This window comes from Ursus maritimus, unplaced genomic scaffold, assembly GCF_017311325.1.
Source record: "Ursus maritimus isolate PB19 unplaced genomic scaffold, ASM1731132v1 scaffold_32, whole genome shotgun sequence".
NCBI lineage: Eukaryota > Metazoa > Chordata > Mammalia > Carnivora > Ursidae > Ursus > Ursus maritimus.
Window position 1 is genome coordinate 23,890,196 of NW_024425786.1, and position 20,738 is coordinate 23,910,933.

General features: G+C 45.2%; 1 protein-coding gene across 2 annotated transcripts in view; it reads left to right on the top strand.

Annotated features, from left to right (window-relative positions):
- Positions 1-19,778, top strand: part of KHDRBS1 (KH RNA binding domain containing, signal transduction associated 1) — a 37,995-nt gene extending 18,217 nt beyond the window's left edge. The window contains exons 5-11 of one of the 2 annotated variants that reach the window (XR_005831538.1): positions 439-572; positions 1,221-1,422; positions 1,965-2,032; positions 2,815-2,873; positions 5,549-5,741; positions 8,343-8,402; positions 19,091-19,778. Coding sequence is in view for 1 of the 2 variants with exons in the window: in XM_040619172.1 (XP_040475106.1) it covers positions 439-572; positions 1,221-1,422; positions 1,965-2,032; positions 2,815-2,873; positions 5,549-5,646 (561 nt within the window). In the remaining variant the exon portion in view is untranslated. Of the gene's footprint in view, positions 1-438; positions 573-1,220; positions 1,423-1,964; positions 2,033-2,814; positions 2,874-5,548; positions 6,893-8,342; positions 8,403-19,090 lie in introns of those variants that run through there. The other variant, XM_040619172.1, reaches the window with a different exon arrangement.
- Positions 19,779-20,738: the final 960 nt, after the last annotated feature.

The window sequence follows — 20,738 nt, forward strand, 5'->3', positions numbered from 1 at the left end:
ATTCAACTGCAAAATCTATAGAGAGCTTATTATAAAGTGCCCAGTGTGTAGAGCTTAATTAACATTAGTGACTTTTACTGATCTAGGAGGAGGAAGCCGTTGGCAAGTATGGGTGTATAAGTGTGCCGGGTTCTGAGCTACAGGTTGTTCTGCATGGCTTGAAAGGAGGTTATCCACGCAGAGTGCGTGGAAGTGATCGGAGAACTAGGTAGGGACTAATTTTGAAGAGCTTCAGCTGAATAATGAGGGGTCTGCCATCAGGACTTTCCTCGAAGAGGGGACAGGTAGGGTGCCATTTGACTTCAGAAAATGCATGACCTGAGACTTCATCCGGGCATTCAGAGCTGGTCTTAGTATCCAAGGCTTATGTGGGCTGGACAGCTTCTCAGCAGAAGGTGGAGATGTGGCCCAGTGGTCCTTATTATCTTTCATTTGCAGGATATGATGGATGATATCTGCCAGGAGCAGTTTCTAGAGCTCTCCTACTTGAATGGAGTACCAGAGCCCTCTCGCGGACGTGGGGTGCCAGTGAGAGGCCGAGGAGCTGCACCTCCTCCTCCACCTGTTCCCAGGTAAAAATAATGGAGACAACTAGAAACAGGGTGTAAATTTGGCCAGTACCATTTCTCTCTTAATGGTGCTCTTACTTCCAGCTTGGAAGGGGGCCTTAGGATTTGTACCATCAAGAGTGGAATAAGTAGGTCTTAGGTATTTTGGCCATAGTCCGGTGCAGCAGTCCTGTTGAAACTTTTGGTCTTTTAATTTTGGACAGTTCTAGCATTTTTTTTTTCTTATGATATGTTAGTCACCATGCAGTACATCCTTAGTTTTTGATGTAGTGTTCCATGATTCATTGTTTGCGTATAACACCCAGTGTAGTTCTAGCATTTTAAAATGGTCTCTGGCTTTAGGATTTTCTCTTTTGTGATTGGCCTTTATGGAATGTTCAGACTTTCCAAAGTAGTCCCCTAATGAAGCATTCACAGGTCCACTGTGGAACCTGGGGAGTCTCCAGTATGGGTCCTTTACCCACCCATATATTCCTCTGTGGGTTTTTTGCGAATTTTGTTTGTTTGTTTGTTTTTTCCTCTGTGTTGTAATAATAGTCTACTTAAGGCATTGTGAAATCTGTCTAGCTCCAGAATTTGCAAACAAATCTGAACATGAAAGTATTATCTATGTATTAAAAGCACCGTTTAGAATAAATTTTCTTTTTGCAGGGGCCGTGGTGTTGGACCACCTCGGGGGGCTTTGGTGCGTGGTACACCAGTGAGAGGAGCCATCACCAGAGGTGCCACTGTGACTCGAGGAGTGCCACCCCCACCTACGGTGAGGGGTGCTCCAGCGCCAAGAGCACGGACAGCAGGCATCCAGAGAATACCTTTGCCTCCACCCCCTGCACCAGAAACATATGAAGAATATGTAAGAAGTTTGAACAGTGTGCCATTTCCCAATACCTAGAAGGTTGCCCAGGGAAATTGAGTGATAGGGCATTGGCCCTTGATGTAGGTGGCAGGGACTGCCAATAAGATCTGGAGTCTGGTCTCTTCTCTTGCAGCAAATGTTAAACTATGAGAAGATTTTTCCATTTTAAGCATAGTTTACTATGTGTGAGTAGATTAAACAGGAAATAGGCTGTGCCTTGATAAATATAGAGTGTTTTAGTAAGGGGTCTTTTTGCTAGTACTCCTGATAATGCTCAAGTTCAGCATTTTACCTTGCTTCCTGCCCACAATTTGAAGGGTGGTTTGGTTTGGTTTGGTTTGGTTGGTGGTTCAGTTTTGTTTCATTTAAAAAAACAAAACAAAACCTGTTCTCTGTCAGCTATTCCCCAGTGGGTGTTAATTTTGAAGGGGGAAATTCTGCATTCTGTTACTCTAGAAGCCTACTGTCCTCCCATGGGATGTAATTACCTGCCCTACTCTGTGTGATTCTGACTTTGTTTTTCATTTGATTTGTTCTAGGGATATGATGACACATATGCAGAACAGAGTTATGAAGGCTACGAAGGCTATTACAGCCAGAGCCAAGGGTAAGTCAGGCAATAGAAGTGCTGTTTTGTGTCCTAGGGATGGATGGAGGGAGTTGGAGCAACCGAGAGATTTAGGTAGCACACATCTAAGGAGCAGTATGGCTCCCCTTTGGAGGGCAGCTCCTTCGCTCTCCACATCTGTAAGGCGCACAGAGCTGTAAGCTTAGGTAACTGTGAATCTTAATTTATAGTGTAGAATCTGGGAATAGCAGATGAGAAATTCCTGAGCTGCGACCACATGGAAATGAAGGGAAAATGCCTTTAAATTGTTTTGATGTATTCTTGCCACATTAAAGGTGCATAAAAGTTCAAAAAGAAGCTAGAATCCTACTACCATAACTTAGGTTACTTTCTGCGCTTGCCTTAAGTAATGTTTTTGTGTATATGTATTTTGTCTGCGATTGATTGAAAAAGTATTTCATAATTCTACAGTGGGGACAGAACAGCATGTTTGATTATTCTCTTCCAGTGAGCCCTATAAGTGTGTGTGTGTGTGTGTGTGTGTGTGTGTGTGTACACTATGATTAAGATGGTCAGTTTTGGATTGTGCTTTTTCAATTTAAATTATGTGGTATCCATTTTTCTTTGCTGTGGTTGTAATTTTTTTTTTGTTTAAGTATGTAGCACATATGTGTTTTGGAAATACTTTCTGGTTTAGAGATGGGGCAAAATGGGCATTTTCCTGTCTTACACGTGTAGAAAAATGCCTGAAATGTGGGAGCAAGGGGAAATGGAAATAGAGTTACTCTGTAGCTCTCTAACACTCTGTCTTTGGCTTTCAGGGACTCAGAATATTATGACTATGGACATGGGGAGGTTCAAGATTCTTATGAAGCTTATGGTATGTCTTTATTTCCATGGTGGGCAGAGTGTGCAAGTAAGCGCCTGCAGGAGTGCTAGTGACCGGATTATTGGGGGTTGCCAGTCACACACCCAAAGAGGAGCCTCTAGAAAGCCAAGATGTTGGTAGATGTGACAATAGCCATCCCGCTCTTATTGAAATTGTGTGGTGTGCCATAGAAAGAGGAGATCTTAAGGTGAGACAGAGTTACTCTTGGAAGGCTAAGCAGATGTCTTAAACTAGGGCTCAGGTCCAGCTTGGCCTGGTTGGAGCAGCAAACTTTTAAGCCGATGTTGATCTTTTTCTACTTTAGACCAGGAGAGATTGCCAGGCCTAGGTCATGTTGCAGGTCCTTTGCTGCTGGTGCAAAGAACTTCATCATATCCAATTTTATTCTCCAGCCCCACTCCATTTTTTTTTTAAGATTTCATTTATTTGTTTTGAGAGAGAGCGAGAGGGAGAAGCAGACTCCTCACTGAGCAGGGAGCCCAATGCAGGGCTCAATCCCAGGACCCCAGGATCATGACCTGAGCTGAAGGCAGATGCCTAACCAACTGAGCCACCCAGGCGCCCCACCCCACTTCATTTTTAAGAACAATTTTGGATCTCACTGAAAAGAGTCTCAATGTAGAGGAAATGTTAGCTGAAAGGGAACGAGATGGCAAGTAGCTGGCCAAAAGTAGGTTGGGTGCAAGAATAGTCCCTGTCACTCTCAGATCTGAAGCGGTAGGGGCTGGAACCAGTTCAGGGCAGTACTGGCACCAAGCTCCTTACTGGCGTGGAGACATCTCAACTCAGTCCTTGATTCCAAGAGAGCTACAGAGGCTGGAATGGCAGCAGAACCCAGCTGTCTTCCCTGAGGTTTAGTTGAAAACACATTGCTCAGGAGTGTCCGCAAGAGCCAATTATGGCCCCGTGTTAATGGGCCCCAGAGGGAGTGCCATGAGGCAGTGGGTGCAGAGAGAGCAGCCTTTTAAATGCAAGGTATTTTCGGCATACCTGAGGGAATTCCAGAGTCCTCGGCCAGGGGCTCAGCAATGGACACTTCATCTTAAGACACTAGTTCACAGTCTCCCCTTACCCCTAGCGGAAAAGAGGGAGTAGGGAGCTTCTCAGAGCTCCCACAGACAGACGAGCTGAGCTTAACTCCTCAGCACAGTATGTAGCAGCCAGTCAGCTGTTTGCCCAGGGAAACAGTTTTTACCAATTCTAGCAAAATGGTACTGGACAGTTGCCGTCAGTAACACTGCTCTGCTCTGCTCGTAGGCCACTATTTAGAAGGGCAGTGGGATTGCCCCAGGGTATTTCCCTCCCATCGGTGAGGCAGCACAATGGGGCCTCTGTATGTGTTTGACTAAATTACGTTTCTGTTTGGCCAGAGAAGAGACTAGACTGAAAGAGGCAGGCTGCCTCTTTTGCTCCTGGTGTGATGTTGCCATCGTTAATCTGTTATGATTTCTGCCTTTATAAACAGAATTACAAAAATAAACTGTCTTGTTAGTACCAGAAGCCACTTGGAAAGTGATGGATGTACCTATTATACTAAGGGTATAAACAGGCTCAGCTAGGGTTCCCTGGGACTTCAGGTCCACATAGAGGTTTCGTAGACCTGTAGTGATGGAGGCTCATATTTGTGAATGCAGGCAGCTGGAGAAATGCATCAGGGACGAACTGGCGTGGGTAAAGTATGGGGGCGAGTGGGAAGTACAAGCTCATAAACTCAACTCCTTTTCATAAGCGGTCAGCTATGGAAGTAAGCGATCATTTCCCTCAGGCTTTTCCCTGTAACAAAGGAAAGCCATTTGAGGATGTCAACCGTGTTGTCTGGCTCTGTGGACTATTGCATGAGAAAGGAAACAATGAATTCTCCGTATCAGTGCTATAAACACATTTTGATGGTACTTCCCTCTGTCAGAACAGTGGACCAGCTCTGCTGGTGGGGAGGCCTCGTGAAATGTGGCTCTTGCTTGCTTCTCCCAGGGAGCCAGAGGTCACTTCTCTTTTTTCTTTTTTCTTTCTTTTTTTTTTTTTTTTAAAGATTTTATTAATTTATTTGACAGGCAGCGAGAGAGGGAACACAAGCAGGGGGATGGGAGAGGGAGTAGCAGGCTCTCCGCTGAGCAGGGAGCCCCTCATGACCTGAGCCGAAGGTAGACGCTTAACAACTGAGCCACCCAGGCGCCCCAGAGGACACTTTTCACCAGGGAAACCTGACTTGCTGTTGGAAAGGGAGCTACCTGTTTCCAGTCTGAAAGACTTCCCAAAGTGGCCACATTACCTGAGGCTTTCTGTCCAGTTCCTTTGGGAACAGGAAAAAGGGCATTGCAGACCTGCTAAGATTCATTTCCTCACGGTCTCAGGCAAGGCGTTGGGTTTATCCAGGTTTGGGGGCTGGAGCACAGATCATGTTGCTTGTGGAGAACCTCTATGCTAAAGATGACTCTAGGCCTTTTCTGAGCTGTTTCCTTCTGTCTGTCCACACAAAATTGCCCTACAGCTGGGAAGTTAAGCTGTTCAGGAGGGCCAAGCAGAGTGAAAAGCAAGGACCACTGGGACGTGGCAAGACACTGGAAGCAAAGCAGTGTTTTTGGTGATCTTTACCATATGACCTATTCCTGCTCATCCCAGAATGCCAGTGGCACGTGGTTTATAAACTGTTCTTGCTTTCCCCACAGGCCAAGACGACTGGAATGGGACCAGGCCATCGCTGAAGGCCCCTCCAGCTAGGCCGGTGAAGGGAGCGTACAGAGAGCACCCATATGGACGTTATTAAAAACAAACATGAGGGGAAAATATCAGTTATGAGCAAAGTTGTTACTGATTTCTTGTATCTCCCAGGATTCCTGTTGCTTTACCCACAACAGACAAGTAATTGTCTAAGTGTTTTTCTTCGTGGTCCCCTTCTTCTCCCCACCTTACTCCATTCTTAACTCTGCATTCTGGCTTCTGTATGTAGTATTTTAAAATGAGTTAAAATAGATTTAGGAATATCGAATTAATTTTTTAAGTGTGTAGATGCTTTTTTCTTTGTTGTTTAAATATAAACAGAAATGTACCTTTTATAATAAAAAAAAAGAAGTTGAGTAAAAAAAAAACCACAAACCTGTTAGTTTCAAAAGTGACATTGCTTGCTTAAAGGTTCTGAAGTTTAAGGCTTGTTAACTTTCTCTTAGTTTTGATTTGAGGCATCCCGTAAAGTTGTAGTTGCAGAATCCCAAACTAGGCTACATTTCAAAATTCAGGGCTGTTTAAGATTTAAAATCACAAACGTTAACGGCAGTAGGTGCCACCATGTAAAAGTGAGCTCAGATGTCTCTAAAAATGTTTCCTTTAAAAGCACATGGCGGTTGAATCTTAAGGTTAAATTTTAATATGAAAGATCCTCATGAATTAAATAGTTGATGCAATTTTTAACGTTAATTGATTTAAAACAACAACAACAAAATTAGGTTTGTAAAACTGACTTTTTCATTATGTGGGTTTTGAAATCTAGCCCCAGGCATACAGTGTTGAGAGATACTTCGTGGGGAGTAGGTTTTGAAGAGGTTGATTCGGGGAGAGGGGCTGGCCACCTGGATTGAATTTGATGCAGAGCTTTTTAGCCACGAAAAATCTTTCAGTGATAGTACTAATAATTAAAATTTCAGTATTTAAAAAGACAAAGTGTTTTGTCCATCTGAGGTTCTGCACTCCATGAAAAGCTCACTTGGACACTGGAACCAAAAGCTGATGATTTTTTTAAGTTGACGGTTGTCAATATTGAACTGTTCCCAAGGTAGTTAGTCAAGTATGTCTCAACACTAGCGTGATATAAAAAGGGACACTGCAGCTGAATGAAAAAGGAGTCAAAATCCACTTTGTACATAAGTTAAAGTCCTAATTGGATTTGTACCGTCCTCCCATTTTGTTCTTGGAAGATTAAATGCTACATGTGTAAGTCTGCCTAAATAGGTAGCTTAAACTTATGTCAAAATGTCTGCAGCAGTTTGTCAATAAAGTTTAGTCCTTTTTTAATCAAAGTAAATGTGATGAATTGTCATTTTTTTGGGTGGACAATAAAATAGTTTTCTCTTTCAAATAAACTTAAATTAACTCTAAAGTTAATGGGCTTGTTAAAAGTTGGAGACATTCTTAAAAGTGGTGGGGGGGATTTTATTTTAAGTTTACCAAAAAAAAAGTTTATCGAGTTGTTAAGTTTTAGTTTAAAAATAACCAAAGCTTTTTCACCCCCTGGAAGTTGTTGACAGCAGTTTTATCCCATCCTATCACAAGCTCTAATTTCTGGAGAGAAAAACCCAACTGAGCCGAAACTTGGATTGGTTTCCATACCTAGGCCTCAGTGTTTAAAGTGCCAGCCACCCTCGCCTGCACCTCCGTAGAGCCCCTAGGTGGCCCTAAGCGTGACACCAAATAATCTCCGTGAGCTTGGAAAGGGACAGCACCTGCCTTTAGACACGACAATTCAGCAAACCCTGGGTGCCCGTAAGGGTTTCCCTTGTAATCCCAGAAATGCTGTTAACAAATCAGCTGGGCTGGGGCAGGATCTGGCATGATAGGCTGGCTCTGAACTCCCTCCTGAGAGACCAAGAGAGGAAATGATGGAATTGGTTGGCCCTGTTTCCACTCCTCTGTTAATTCTCGGGGTTCTCATGCCTTCCCTAAGGGGGCCACCTAAACTGCTCGGGGGTGAAAAATCCTCTTGTATGAAGTGCCAAGCTGCCTGCAGCAGTGCATGATGGACATTTTTTTTCTTTTTAAAACACACCAACAAAAAAATGTATTTGTAGATTGTGATAAAGTGTAAATAACTGAATTTTCAACCATGGTTTGAAGTCAGCTTTCAGGGCATTATGTCTTGTTTTGATGAAAAGAGATCACTCTATACCCCCCTTTTTAAAGGAAAATTATCGCAAGAGAATCAGGATGTGTAAAGCTAACATGCATCGCAAAAAACCAAAGGTAACCTAAATGTCTGATTTTAATAGCACATATTTCTCTTTTACATAAACTGTGACAGCAACTTGCATAAACAATTCTTTAGCTGTTAATTTTAATGTTAAAACTTTGCAAAACTTGTTTAATAAAAATAGCTGTAAAAAGAAAGACCATATGCTGCCGCATAAATTAGCCATAACTCTTAATAATCCTGCCCATCACAAGTGAACTGTAATGTAACCTGGGCACAAAGTCTGACATCTTAAATGACACATTGTAAAATTTCAATGACTGTAGATTAGACCTGCTGCTCCCCAAAGTCAAGCTTTCTGCTCAGCTATTTAAAATGTACAAGGATGAGCCCCTCTAGGTCCCCATATTGATATTCACAATGAAATGTTACTCAAAGTTTCTTTAAAGTTGCATGTTTCTCTCCTGTAATGTGTAAACTGCATGCAGGATCTCTATCTTTTATTTTGTATGTCTTTAAAACTTCCTCTTCAAAAGGCTGATCTCTTACTTCTCCGTTTTCAGGTGACTGAAAACTCCCGAGGCATTTCCTGGAGTAGAATGGGTAGTGAAGAGCCATGTCAGGTATGTTAAGGTGGCTTTCTATTAAGGACGTGGGACTTTTATCCTACCTATAAAATAGTTTTGCCAGGAGGTGGCCTGGGACGTGATCTGGGGGGAAATCTTTCTCTCGTGTCATGTGTACCATATTTACAACACGGCCATATTTTTCTGTTGGTTTACAGTCCATGTTGAATTTACTTGTGATGATTGTAGTATCAGCTTGTATCTGTTGAATCCCACCCTATCCTGTCAATAACCTAATGGGACAGGGTTTCATTTGGAGTTCACTGGCTGTCAGCAGCAAAGTGACCAGCTAATGTAAATGAAAGGGGATTGATTAGAAGGGTGTTAGGGGCTCACAGATTTAGTGTGAAGGCTAGAAAATCTGGCATGGGAACCAGATTGGCTGCAGAGAACTGGGACAGCAGTGATAGACCACAGGAATGTTCTTGAAGCCAGGACTAGCTGTTTAGGTGCTGTTGCTAGAATGAGTGAATTCTAGCCCTGTTGGCTTTCTTTTTCCCTTGAGATTCGAGTTAGGGAGGGAATGTCAGGCTGTATTAGCTTAAGTCACGTGTTCATACTTTACCAGGATGTGGTAAGAAAAGACTAACTCCTCAAAAGGAGGTCAGGGTGTTATTAGGAAAAGGGAATGGATACTGGGCAGGCAAACAACAATTGTCCAGTATTATTTGTGTATTTCAGAAGTGACTGAGCCTTAATGAGGTTAAGTGACTTCCCGGGGTCAGGTAATTAGTATGGTTGGTTAGTAATCGAGCCCAAGTTTGTTGACAGAACCTGACATCTTTACTCTCCATATTATATTGCTTTTAATCTCAGGAAGGGGTATTGCTCACCCTGAGGAGACCCTCAGAAAGGGATAGTGTGGCATGGTAGAAAGAGCATGAGACCTAACAGTTGAATCAACAAGCTGTCTTTGTTTAGTGGCCTAAAACCACTTATTTCGACATCTAGGAGGGAAGACAGTGATAATGTACACCTTACAGTGGTCAGCAAACTGAATGAGTTGTACTAGATAAAGGGCCAACCAATTCGGTGTCCTATACATAGTAAATATTAGTGTTCGTTCTCTGAAAAAGTTAGCCTCCCGATTCGGGTAGGCCGCGGCTCTGACAGCTGAGCAAGCCTTCTGCTGATTGAAGCCATCCAGGAACTAGCTGGATGATTTTTCCCTCTGCCCCTGAGTGAGTTGTTAGGGTTAGCAGGGCACCGAAGGGAATCGACCACACTGGGGAGAGGCCAAAGGCATGTACAGCCTTTGTCAGTGAAATTTGCCTTATTGGAGATCGTGTCTTCCCAACCTGCCTCTCCCAGGAGCCTCTGAGATCTGGAGACTTTAGGGAGGACCGTGTGTATTGAGCATGGTTCTGGGCACCGAGGAAATCCTGAGTTTGATACTGATTACATGAATGGCAAAGCAATTTTAGAGCCAAGTCCCTGAATGCAGAGAATGAGTTCCAACTCTTCCTAGGGCAGTCTTAAGAGCAGAATTTGGGGGTGCTGCTTTCCTCATTAAGCCTGTAATTTGCACCTGGAAAAACAGGTTTTATTGTTGGCAGACCCAGGTCTGCCGGTGGTCTGCTTTTTCTGAATGTGGAGCTTAGTCGGTTGGTCTCAGTGTTCTCTATAGCTTTCTGTCACTACCTGTGAATGTTTATTACAGTCCCGTAAGCTTTAGAGCCAGGCAAGATTGGGGACCTGTCCTGACTCTGCCTCATCATAGCCTTGGTCTTTGTTTTGACAAAACCAAGCCCTTAATCCCTCTCTGGGCTTCATTTTTTATCATCAAATGAAGTTGATAATAGTAGCTAACATTACTGTGATAATATCCTAAGCAGTTAATAAGGACGATCTCATTTGGTCTTCTCTACCTTTCTCTCTCAATTAATACAAAACTCGTGTAACTTCAGATTTACCGTTTTAACCATTTTAAAGTGTACAGTTTGGTGGCTTTTAGGATATTGACGGTGCTGTGCAACCATCATCACTATTTAATTCCAGAAAATTCGCATTACCCCAAAAAGAAATCCTATACCTATTAGCAGTCACTCCTAATTCCCCTCCCCCCCCAGCCCCTGGCAACCACTAACCTACTTTCTGTTTCTGTGGAATTGTATAATATGTGCTTTTGTGATAGACTTCTTTCATTTTGCATAAACTTTTCAAGGATCGTCCCTGTTGTAGCACGTATCAGTACTTTGTACTAGTGATAGGAAGCATATTACTTCCGAAAGCAACCCATTTCGTTTAAGACAGCTCCAAGTATTAGAAGTTATCCCTCATTTTGAATGAGTCACTCTGGTGACTTACACTGTTCTACCTTGGACCCCTGAAGGAATATCCTGTCAGGCATTTGAAGTTCACTTTCATTCATGTTTCTTTTCCAGCTCCAGGAATTTTTTTGTTAGACTTGCTGGATCTGATCTTCCAGAAAAACCAGAAATTTGGATTTTACATACCAGCAGTTGTTTAATGTATGCTCAGATCAGCATTAGTCCCTGTAAAACCTCTGTGGCAAGCCAAATGCTGCCTGGAGGCAGCCTGCCAGCTTGCAGCCTCTGGTTAGCTTCTGTTAATACAAATTAAAAGACGTGTTAGGATTACTGAGATACAATCATATCCGTACGACTCACCCGTTTAAAGTGTACAGTTCAGGGGCACCTGGGTGGCTCAGTGGGTTAAGCGTCTGTCTTCCGCTCAGCTCATGATCCTGGCGTCCTGGGATCGAGCTGCATGTTCTCGGGCTCCCTGCTGAGCAGGGAGCCTGCTTCTCCCTCTCCCTCTGCCCTCCTCCCTCACCCCCCACTTGTGCTTGCTTGCTCTCTTGTGCTCTCTCTCAAATAAATAAATAAATCTTTTTAAAAAATAAATAAAAGTGTACAAGTCAGTGGTTTTTAGTAGATACAAAATTGTACGGTCATCACCACCATCAATTTGAGAACATGTTTATCACCCCCAGAAAAGAATTCCTGTGCCCTTTAGCCATCTCCCCCAGTCCACTTACCTTCTCCTGCCCTGATCAGCCACTCCTGGGCTTCCTACCTCTGTTGACTCGCCTGTTCTGGACATTTCGTATAAACGGAATCATACAATTTATGGGATCTTTTTTGACTGGCCTCTGTCACTTAGCATCATGTCTCCAAGTTCCATCCACGTTGTAACATGTATCAGCACCTCATTCCTTCTGTCGTCAATTACTGTTTCATTGTATGTGTTTTTCAGCGTTATTTGTCCATTCACCCACTGATGGACATCTGGGTTGTTTCTGCTTTTTGGCTGTGATGAAAAATGCTGTTACGAGCAATCTCGTGTACAGGTTTTTGTGTGGCCATATGTTTTCCGTTTCTTGGACATGCATCTAGGAGAGGAATTGCTGGGTCAGACAGCAGCTCAGTGCTCAACTGTGGGAGGGACTGCCAGACTCTTACGTAGAGGCTGCACCATTCCCGCCAGTAATGTATGAGGCTTCTCATTTCTCCATATCCCCACCGACACTCGCCATGCTCTGCTTTGTTTCCTGTAGCCATCCTGCTGGGTGTGACATGGTGTCTCACGGTGGTTTTGATTTGCGCTTCCCTAGTGACTAACGTTGTCAAGCTTCTTCTCATGTGCTGATCCATTGTTTGTGTATCTTCTGTGGAAAAATGTTTATTTAAATGTCAATATTTTAATTGAATTGTCTTTTTATTATTAATTGTAAATTCTTTACGGTCTGGTGCGAGACCCTTGTCAGATAGGTGATTTGCATGTATTTTGTTCCCATTCCATGGGTTATCTTTTTATTTTCTTTGAGACACAAAAGTTCCATTTTGATGAAGTGTCAGTTTATTTTCTTTTGTTGTTCGTGCTTTTGCTGTCTTAGATAAGAAGCCCTGAAATTTATACCTGTCTCCCTCTAAGACTTTAATTATTTAAATTCTTACATTTAGGTCTGTGGCCCATTTTGCATTAATTTTTGCATATGGTGTGAGGTCGGAGTTTCATATTCATTCTTTTGCATGTGGCTATCCCGTTGTCCCAGCATCATTTATTAAAAAGACTGTTTTGGGGGTGCCTGGGTGGTTCAGCTAGTTGGACATCTGACTTAATTTCAGCTTGGGTCATGATCCTGGGGGACATGGGATCAAGCCCCTACGTTGGGCTCCACGCTTGGCAGGGAGTCTGCTTGAGTTTCTCTCCCTCTGCCCCTCCCCCTGCTCTCATGGGTGCACATATGCACGTGCACGTCCTCTCTCTCCCTGTCTCTCTCTCTGCCCCTCTCCCTCTCTCTCTCTTTAAAATAAATAAATAAATTAAAAAAAAAAAACTAACTTTAAAAAGACTGTTTTTTCCCCATGAAATGAACTTGGCGCTTTCGTCCATATTGGCACACTAATTGGCCACAGAGGTATAGATTAATACAATTTCTGGCATGTAGTAGCTGCTCAATGGTAAGGAATAGCTGACTGAATTATTTTGGCACCACTAAAGCTAGTGGTAAGTGATGGGGCTAGGATTTGGTCCCATGCCTGGGTATCTCCAAACCACGTCTTTACCCTGTGCTTATACTGCAGGCTGCTAAGGTGGAGATGAGGCCTGCTGTTCTAGCTGCCATGCCTGGCCATATATGGTTCCTCAGAAGCTTCAAGGCTGAGCTCCACATGCCATTTTCCCCACCATCGACGTCCATTGCTCCTCTCCATCTCCCTCCAGGATTTCTGTGGAATCTCTGGGGTGCTCCTGGCAAGGACTGTCACTGCTAAGGGAACAGCCTCACCCTCTCTTACCTAGGGATATAGTAGTTATTCAGGAAGCCTCAGGGTTTGTCCCCTCTTGCTTTCTCCCCCACCACTACCCACCCCCTGCCCCAAGCGAAGCATGAAGGTCAGGCTGCATCAGCAGCTGCTAGGGTTTTCTGGCCACTAAGGATAAAACCGATTCAGACTGTGTTGTATTTCGGGAACAGCAGCAGAGTCGGGACCAAAAAACCTTGCCCGTGCATGTGCAGAGTTCTGTACCATGTGAATAGGGGGATAGAAGTGTGGTAGTGGATGCTTTGCTCAGGGTTTTGAGACTTAAGTATTCCCTGCCTGGTGTCAAACGCCGAAGCTCTGTGTCCCTCCAGGCTTTGCCCAGAGATCATACTGGAATTGGAATGCACAAGGCAGAACACGGGCTCCCTCTTTCTCGATATGTTCTGTGCTTTATATGAACCCGTACGAGCTGCTGTTTGCTGGCAGTGTTACTGTTAAGTAGTCATTTCAGTTGTTCCTCCATCTATTCCCATTCGTTGATCTCGACCCCACTCTGTAAAAGGAGGAGGAAGTGACAGGGAAAAACAGGCAGCTCTGCCTGGCTAAGGGAGGAGAGAACTGAATTTGCAGGCCTGTTGTGTGTCCCTATTTTTGTAAAGAAGGCAACTGGTACTCAGAGAGGTGAAGTAATTTGCCACAGTTGCATAGCAGGTTGTGGGGAGTGCCTGTTACCATTTTTGTGTACTGAAGTCCGTCCTCTATGCTGAAAGCATGCTGCCTCTGTAAGATAGCATATTTCCTCGACACTGAGGCCGTTTATTGTAAGATGTATCAAGTACTGCAAAGAAAGAAGAAATACTGCCAATTAAACCAACACAGTAGTTTGTTTTCAGATCAAGTATAAAACGCATCCTGATTTCGGGGATGTTAAAATCTGAAAAATACGAGTTTTAACTACTGTTGCAGTTTGTCAGTTCTCACATTGATTCTTCACTACGTGCACTCTCTTCTCCACTTGTAAAGTAGCTATTGTCCCGTTTTTACATGATGATGAAACTGAGGCCCAGAAATTAAACAACTTACCCAAGGTCAGGCCTCTGTTAGGTAGCGGAGCTGGGAGTTAAGCTCAGGCAGTCTGACTTCAGAGTCTGTGATCAGCCTCGACTACAGGATTCTGCTGGAGTTTAGAGGGAGTCTTACCGGTCAGCCAGGACCATCTCGGGGAGCCTGTACAGCCCTTCTCTATCCTGGAAGGAGGCTGCTTCTGCAGGAATATTCTTGCTAGTGCAGTGAACACCTGCTGAGGCCACTTAGGTCTTTATTCTGGCTGTTCTGGGCCGTGGGTCTCCATCGGTTCATAGTGTCTGGCTTCCACTAATGGGAGAGGGTCCGTCTTCAACAGTACAGTAGCGTGTGGCTGTGCTCTGTTGCTGAACTGAATACCAAGGAGCCTGGGGGAGCTGTCTGAGAAGGTTCAGGAAGCACCAGGCAGACAGATTAGCATAGCACCTTATTATGGCTTTAAACAGACTAATGTCAACTCTGCTGCCTCCACGGTTAGTTTCACTAGCTCACCTAAGGGTGAGCTACCCTCCCCAAGACTCAGTTTCATCATCTGTAAAATGGGGGATTATCATTTATTTTATAACATTGTTGTAAAGATTGAGTGAATTCATGCAAAACATTCAACATGACCTGTAGTAAGCACCCAATAAATGTTAGCTATAAATAGAGACTGGAAGACAGATGAGTGCCCATTTTGAAAAGCTAAATGTTAGGCAAAGTAGTTGGACTTGATCCTGAAGTTTAGGGAGCTGTTGAAGGCCTTGCACATGCGAGTGACTTGGACGCATTGTATTTGCCATAGTGCCGGCAAGGTAGGGACGGAGGGAGGAAGCGGAAGAGCAGAGCCTTCTGTAAACTGGCACCACTCCTCATGAGAGAGCGACGGGGATAGTCTCCCCTCACCCTGCCTGCCTTCTGCTCTCTTGCTTGAAGGCCTTTTGGTTCTCAGCTTTTTCAGAAAGAATAATCCTCTCTCCTCTCAGAGACTTGGGCTATTTGAGGGTAGGACCTTAGGCCTTCGTCATATGTTAAGGGAGATTTCCCACCTCCTGTCCCTTTAACCCACCTGGCGAATTGGAGACCAGAACGTGGAGTCTCCTCTAATAGAAACATAGCTCCTAAGAAATTGTTCAACTCGGCTTTGCTTCCCCTGAATGCATGAAGTCTCTGCCTCCATTTTAAGCTCTTAATTCTGTGCTAATTCCATTGGAATTATCATATGCAGATGCAGTGACCCATTTAATTTCAGACAGACAACCCTGTGAAGCGGAGATTATCCTGGGAAACTGACGAGTCCGGGTTAGGATGACCACAGGGCCCAAGAGCTGGAGTTCAGACCCAAGTCTCTGCTCTCACTTAACTGCCTCCCGGTCTCTTCTCTATACCTGCAGCGGCCACCCGAAGATCAGCTTACCCTGAAGGTGGTTCCCAGCATCCCTGTAGGATGGTACCCCTTTCTGCATTTCCAGATTCCTGAAATTAAGAGAAATGGATCTTTCTAAGCCCTCCCGTTCTCTCTCCAGAACCTTCATGTACCTCTTGCTCTCTGGATTAATAGTCGTTACATGTTTAAAGCTAGCAAGCATCTGATGAATATTTAATAGCCTGAGCAGACACACTGGATACAGCTGTCTGAGATGGCAGCTGCTGGGGGGAAGGGGAGGAAGTGCACTGCCCCGCCTAACTACTTGTTCTTTTGTTCCCTGAGCTAGCCCTTGTAGGCCCCTTAGGAGCAAAGGCCTACGGTGGGCACTGTACCCTAGTCCTGTCGGGGCCTGATTGCTCCCTGGGCTTCCAAGGGGGCTGCCTTCAGGCAGCAGACCAGACCTTTTTTAGGGGGTAATGAGGAGCAGTTAAGTTCACTGACCTCTAACGTCAGTTTTCTGGGGTGCCTGGGTGGCTCAGTCGGTTAGGCGTCCAACTCTTGTTTCGGCTTGGGTCATGATCTTGGGGTCATGAGATCGAGCCCCATGTTGGGCTCCAAGCTCAGCAGGGAGTCTGCTTGAGATTTTCTCCCTCTCCTTTTCCCCCTCCCCCTCCAAATAAATAAGTAAATTCTTCAAAAAAATAAATAAGTAAATAAATGAAATCCAATTTTCTAACCCCTGGGCTGAAAATCTTCTACTCTGTAACCTGTTCTAGCACTGGGGCTGAGGACATGTTCTCATCCAGTGTTCTGCCAACCGTAGCCCTCTATCCTAGGAGGAGGGAGACTTGTATCTGGAAGGGACTTGAATTTCATAACCATGCTGCTGGCATTTAGCTTCCTGACATTCCTTGACTACAAATGCAGTGGCTGGCAGGAGGTATACTGCTGTGGTGAGTGCCTTTGGCTGCTGTTGCTGGCGGGAGGTGGGCAGGTAGGAGTTCTCGGATGGGAACACAAGCTATCCTAGTGCTTCTCCCCACCTGGACCTAGGGAGCTTGTCGCTTCAAGGAGCCCTTGTCAGTTCCAGGGCAAACTTGGGGAGGGTATGGGGACTCCTGAAAAAAGACAACTCATTTGAGAGGTTTCCAGGCAGAGTATGAGGCACAGCCAGGCTGTCAGCCCCGATCAGTCACTTAAGTAGAACACATTGCCAGACTGGGAGACTACTGTTCTTAAAACTGCATTAAGATGCCTGAATTAGCTGTTCCCTTGTCAACCGCTGGAGCCCACTTAGTTCACCTCACTCTCTTCTTCCCAGACACTGTGGTGTGAGAACTTGAGATAGAAGAGTTTGTTTTCAGGGAGAGCTAATTCCTCCCAGGGGCTTTTGGCTCCTGCAGCCTTCATGCTTCCCATTCACGGCCCAGCTTTAGGTACAGAACAGGTGCTCCCCATTTCTTAGGCTCTATGAGGTGGGGGTTCAGAAACAAGCTCTACATCTGCCTTTGAGAAAGAAATACCTTGTGCTCTGATAGGCTTCTTCATAAGCTCCTCTCCAGAGGTCAATATAAATGCCCCCTTTCATTCATTTTATTTTTTTTAAAGATTTATTTATTTGAGAGAGAGTGAGCAGGGGGAGGGGTAGAGGGAGAGAGAGAATCGTCAAGCAGACCCCCTATTGAGCACAAAGCCCGACACAGGGCTTGATCCCATGACCCTGAGATCATTACCTGAGACAAAATCAAGAATCAGCCACTCGGGGCGCCTGGGTGGCTCAGTCGTTAAGCGTCTGCCTTCGGCTCAGGTTGTGATCCTAGCGTTCTGGGATCGAGCCCCGCATCAGGCTCCTCCGCTGGGAGCCTGCTTCTTCTCCCACTCCCTCTGCTTCCGTTCCCTCTCTCGCTGGCTGTCTCTCTCTCTCTGTCAAATAAATAAAGTCTTAAAAAAAAAAATACTTAAAAAGAAAAAAAGAATCAGCCACTCAACCAACTGAGCCATCCAGGCACTCCAATTTTATTAAACACGTTGGCTAATATACATTGGAACACCTACTATGTCCTAGACACTGGAGATTGAGTAGCAAATAAGGTAAAATTGGTCCCTGACTTCATGGAGCTTATATTTGAGGAAACAGACACTAAACAGTTGTTAGTCTCAAAAATAACCTACATCACTTCAGTTGTGGTAAGTGCTATGAAAGAAAGGAACAGGGTTCTAGGAGAACAGACAACCAGGCAGCCTAGCCTAGCTCAGGGGTTCTCTTTGAGGAAACGATGTTTAAGCCGACATCTAAAGGAAGAGTTGGCTGGACAGGGCTTGTGAGATGGTTTGGGGCAAGGACACAAAGCACATTCTAGGCAGAGGGTGGGACTGAGGCAGGTTCAAGGTGAGGTGGGAACCTGGTCCTTATTGTAAGGTCAACACTGAAGACCACTGAATCCAGAAGCGAGGTGTGGGGAACAACATTATGAAATTTAAACTTCACTGCCCCTGAGTGGAAAATGGATTATGGATTCTGAGGCCCTGTTAGCAGACTTTGTGTTAGTGCAGACAAGAAATGAGGAGGACCTGCAGTAGATGGGTGACACCCGTGAAAATGCGGAGAAGTGAATGGACCCAAGGCCTTCTCAGCTACGATAAACATAATCTGGTGCCCGATGAGATGTGGGAGAAGAGGACATGATTAAGGAGGGCTGGAACAGCCAGCAGAATAGGGGTGTCGTATTTTAAAAGAGTGGGAGCACTGCTACCGACTTTGGTGTGTGTGTCAGGCTTTAGGTGGGTGTCTCCTGCAGATAACCCTGAGTATTTGGGGCAGGGGTGCACCCCTCAGAAGGCCAGAGGAGATGCCCACCTGGGCCGAGGACTGAGGTGCTAATAATAGCTATAAGAAGATGACTGTTTCCTCATTCTCTTTCCTCCAAAGGCTTTATTTTTTTAAAGATTTTATTTATTTACTGGAGAGAGAGAACACAAGTCGCAGGGGGCGGGGGCGGGCAGAGGGAGAGGGAAAAGCAGACTCCCCACTGAGCAGGGAGCCCAATGCGGGGCTTGGTCCCAGGACCCCTGGACCATGGCCTGAGCCAAAGGTAGGCACTTAACCGACTGAGCCACCCAGGCACCCCTCCTCCAAAGGCTTTAAAAGCTCTTTGTTAATCTTAATGTGTTTCCCATCTCTGGGAGAGCAGAAATCGTTCTCCCCTTCCTACAGCTGGAGGCCCCAGTGGCTTAGTTGATTCTGCCCTGGATGCTCTCAGCTCAGGGGTGGCTAAGGATGGGAGGTCTGTGAAGTGAGAGCCCATTCTCATTGCCCAAGCAACAACAAAAAGACAACTCTTAGGCTGTGGACTTCTGTTGCCTACCCATCTGTGCACCTAGAAACCTGTACGTCGGAATGAAATAATGAGAGTTGTGCTAGGGGATGGGGAGATTGTAAGGGGGGGCACCCTGGCCAGATGGGAGGCTAGGAAGCCCCCCAATAGGGTAGCTTCATGTCTAATTTTCTACCTGTGTCTTTGCAGCGATCAGAGGACCCCGGAAACCAGGAGAGCTGCCTGCTGTGTGGAGGCTGGCCTGAGGGCATTTGCTGAGCACAGAAACCCTGGAGGGATCAGCAGTCTTTCCCACTCCACCTCTTGATCTGTCTGATTTGCACACAGAAAGCCAGCCAGGATCCCCTAAGAGAGTCTCTAGGCCCAGAACGGAGTCCTCAGGGCTGCAGGGGGCTGTGATGCTAACAATTAAACCCGCTCAGGACTTCAAAGGGTCGAAGGGGACTAACAGTATCCCAAGCACGGCCTCCTAGATCTGAGTAAACCGGCACCTCCCACTGCGTCACTCCCATTTTGCCTGCTTCCCCTTAGCCTCCAGCAGAACGGGCTGGAACACACTGCCTCCACCTCTTACTTCCCGCTCTGCCACACCCGCGTTGTGGGGGCCAGCCCGGGGGCCCTTGGGCACCTCCAGAGGGCTCCCAGGACAAGGCTGCTTGGCACCTCTGTTAGAGGCAGAGGAAAGCCAAGTGAGAAGGTTTATTTACTTTGAACAAGTTATTTAACCTCTGAGCCTGTTTTTCTCTTCATTGTTGATGACTAACCTTGTCCAAAAGGCTCTTGAATGGGTAGGGCTTTTCCGACTTCGCCTCTGTACTATATCCCTCCCCCAACAAATACCTGGCACTGAGGAGCTCAATAAAAGATTTGGTCACGTGAAGAATGGTCCCACTCTGGTAGCTTCTGTCACCTTTGGGAAAGAGCCAAAGGCCCCTTGTCTAGCTCCTTTTCTTCTTCCCACTATATTGAGCTAGCTGTTTGTCCTAATGTGTTCTCTCGAAGGATTGGAAAGTCAGCCTTTGATAGACTTCTAGTTTCCTGTGGCCTATGTCAAGGCTGATTTCATACTGAGCTTCCTGAGAGGTTAGGGATCTCTAATATTATACTCTTCCTTTAATAAAATAACTCTTCTGGTCATTTATCCTAACAAGGGAACCAGGAGAAGGACTGAGTTTGGAAAAAGAGACTGTCTGCATTTTAACAGTGCCTGGGGCATTCCAATGAGCTTGGCTGCATTCTTGGCAGGAAAAGGATATTGAAATCAGTTGATTTACTTTGGGCAAGTTATGAAATATCTGAGCCCATTTTTTATCCTCATTATTGATTATTATAAATAATAGCTAATAATTTATTAAGTGCTTAGTATATACCAGGCACTATGTCAAGCGTTTATATGCACGATTTCAACTCAATCCTCCAATCCATGATACTCATTTCACAGACGAGGAAACGGAAGCTCAAGGAGGATAAATAACTTGTATAAGGCTAAAAAGAAGCAGCTGTCAGACTTCACCTGTGCGTACCTCTCACCACCACAAGTTCCTTGAAACAAGAAAGCATTTGTGCTTGTGTGAGAGATGTGTGTATGGTGACAAACCTTATCCAGGTTTGCCCAAGACAGAGAAGGTTCCTGGGATGTCAGACTCTCAGTGCCCAAACCAGGAGCGTCCCGGGCAAACAGAGATGGTTTGTCACCTTGTTTGCATTGAGACTCCTGGTCCAGAGCTGGCCGCGGAGGCTGCATCTTCCTTGGCTTCTTGGTCTCTTGGGCCTCACCTTGTGTCCCTTTATCTAGCATTTGAGGACTTGCTTCAGACCGGCAGGCAGGGAGGAGTTT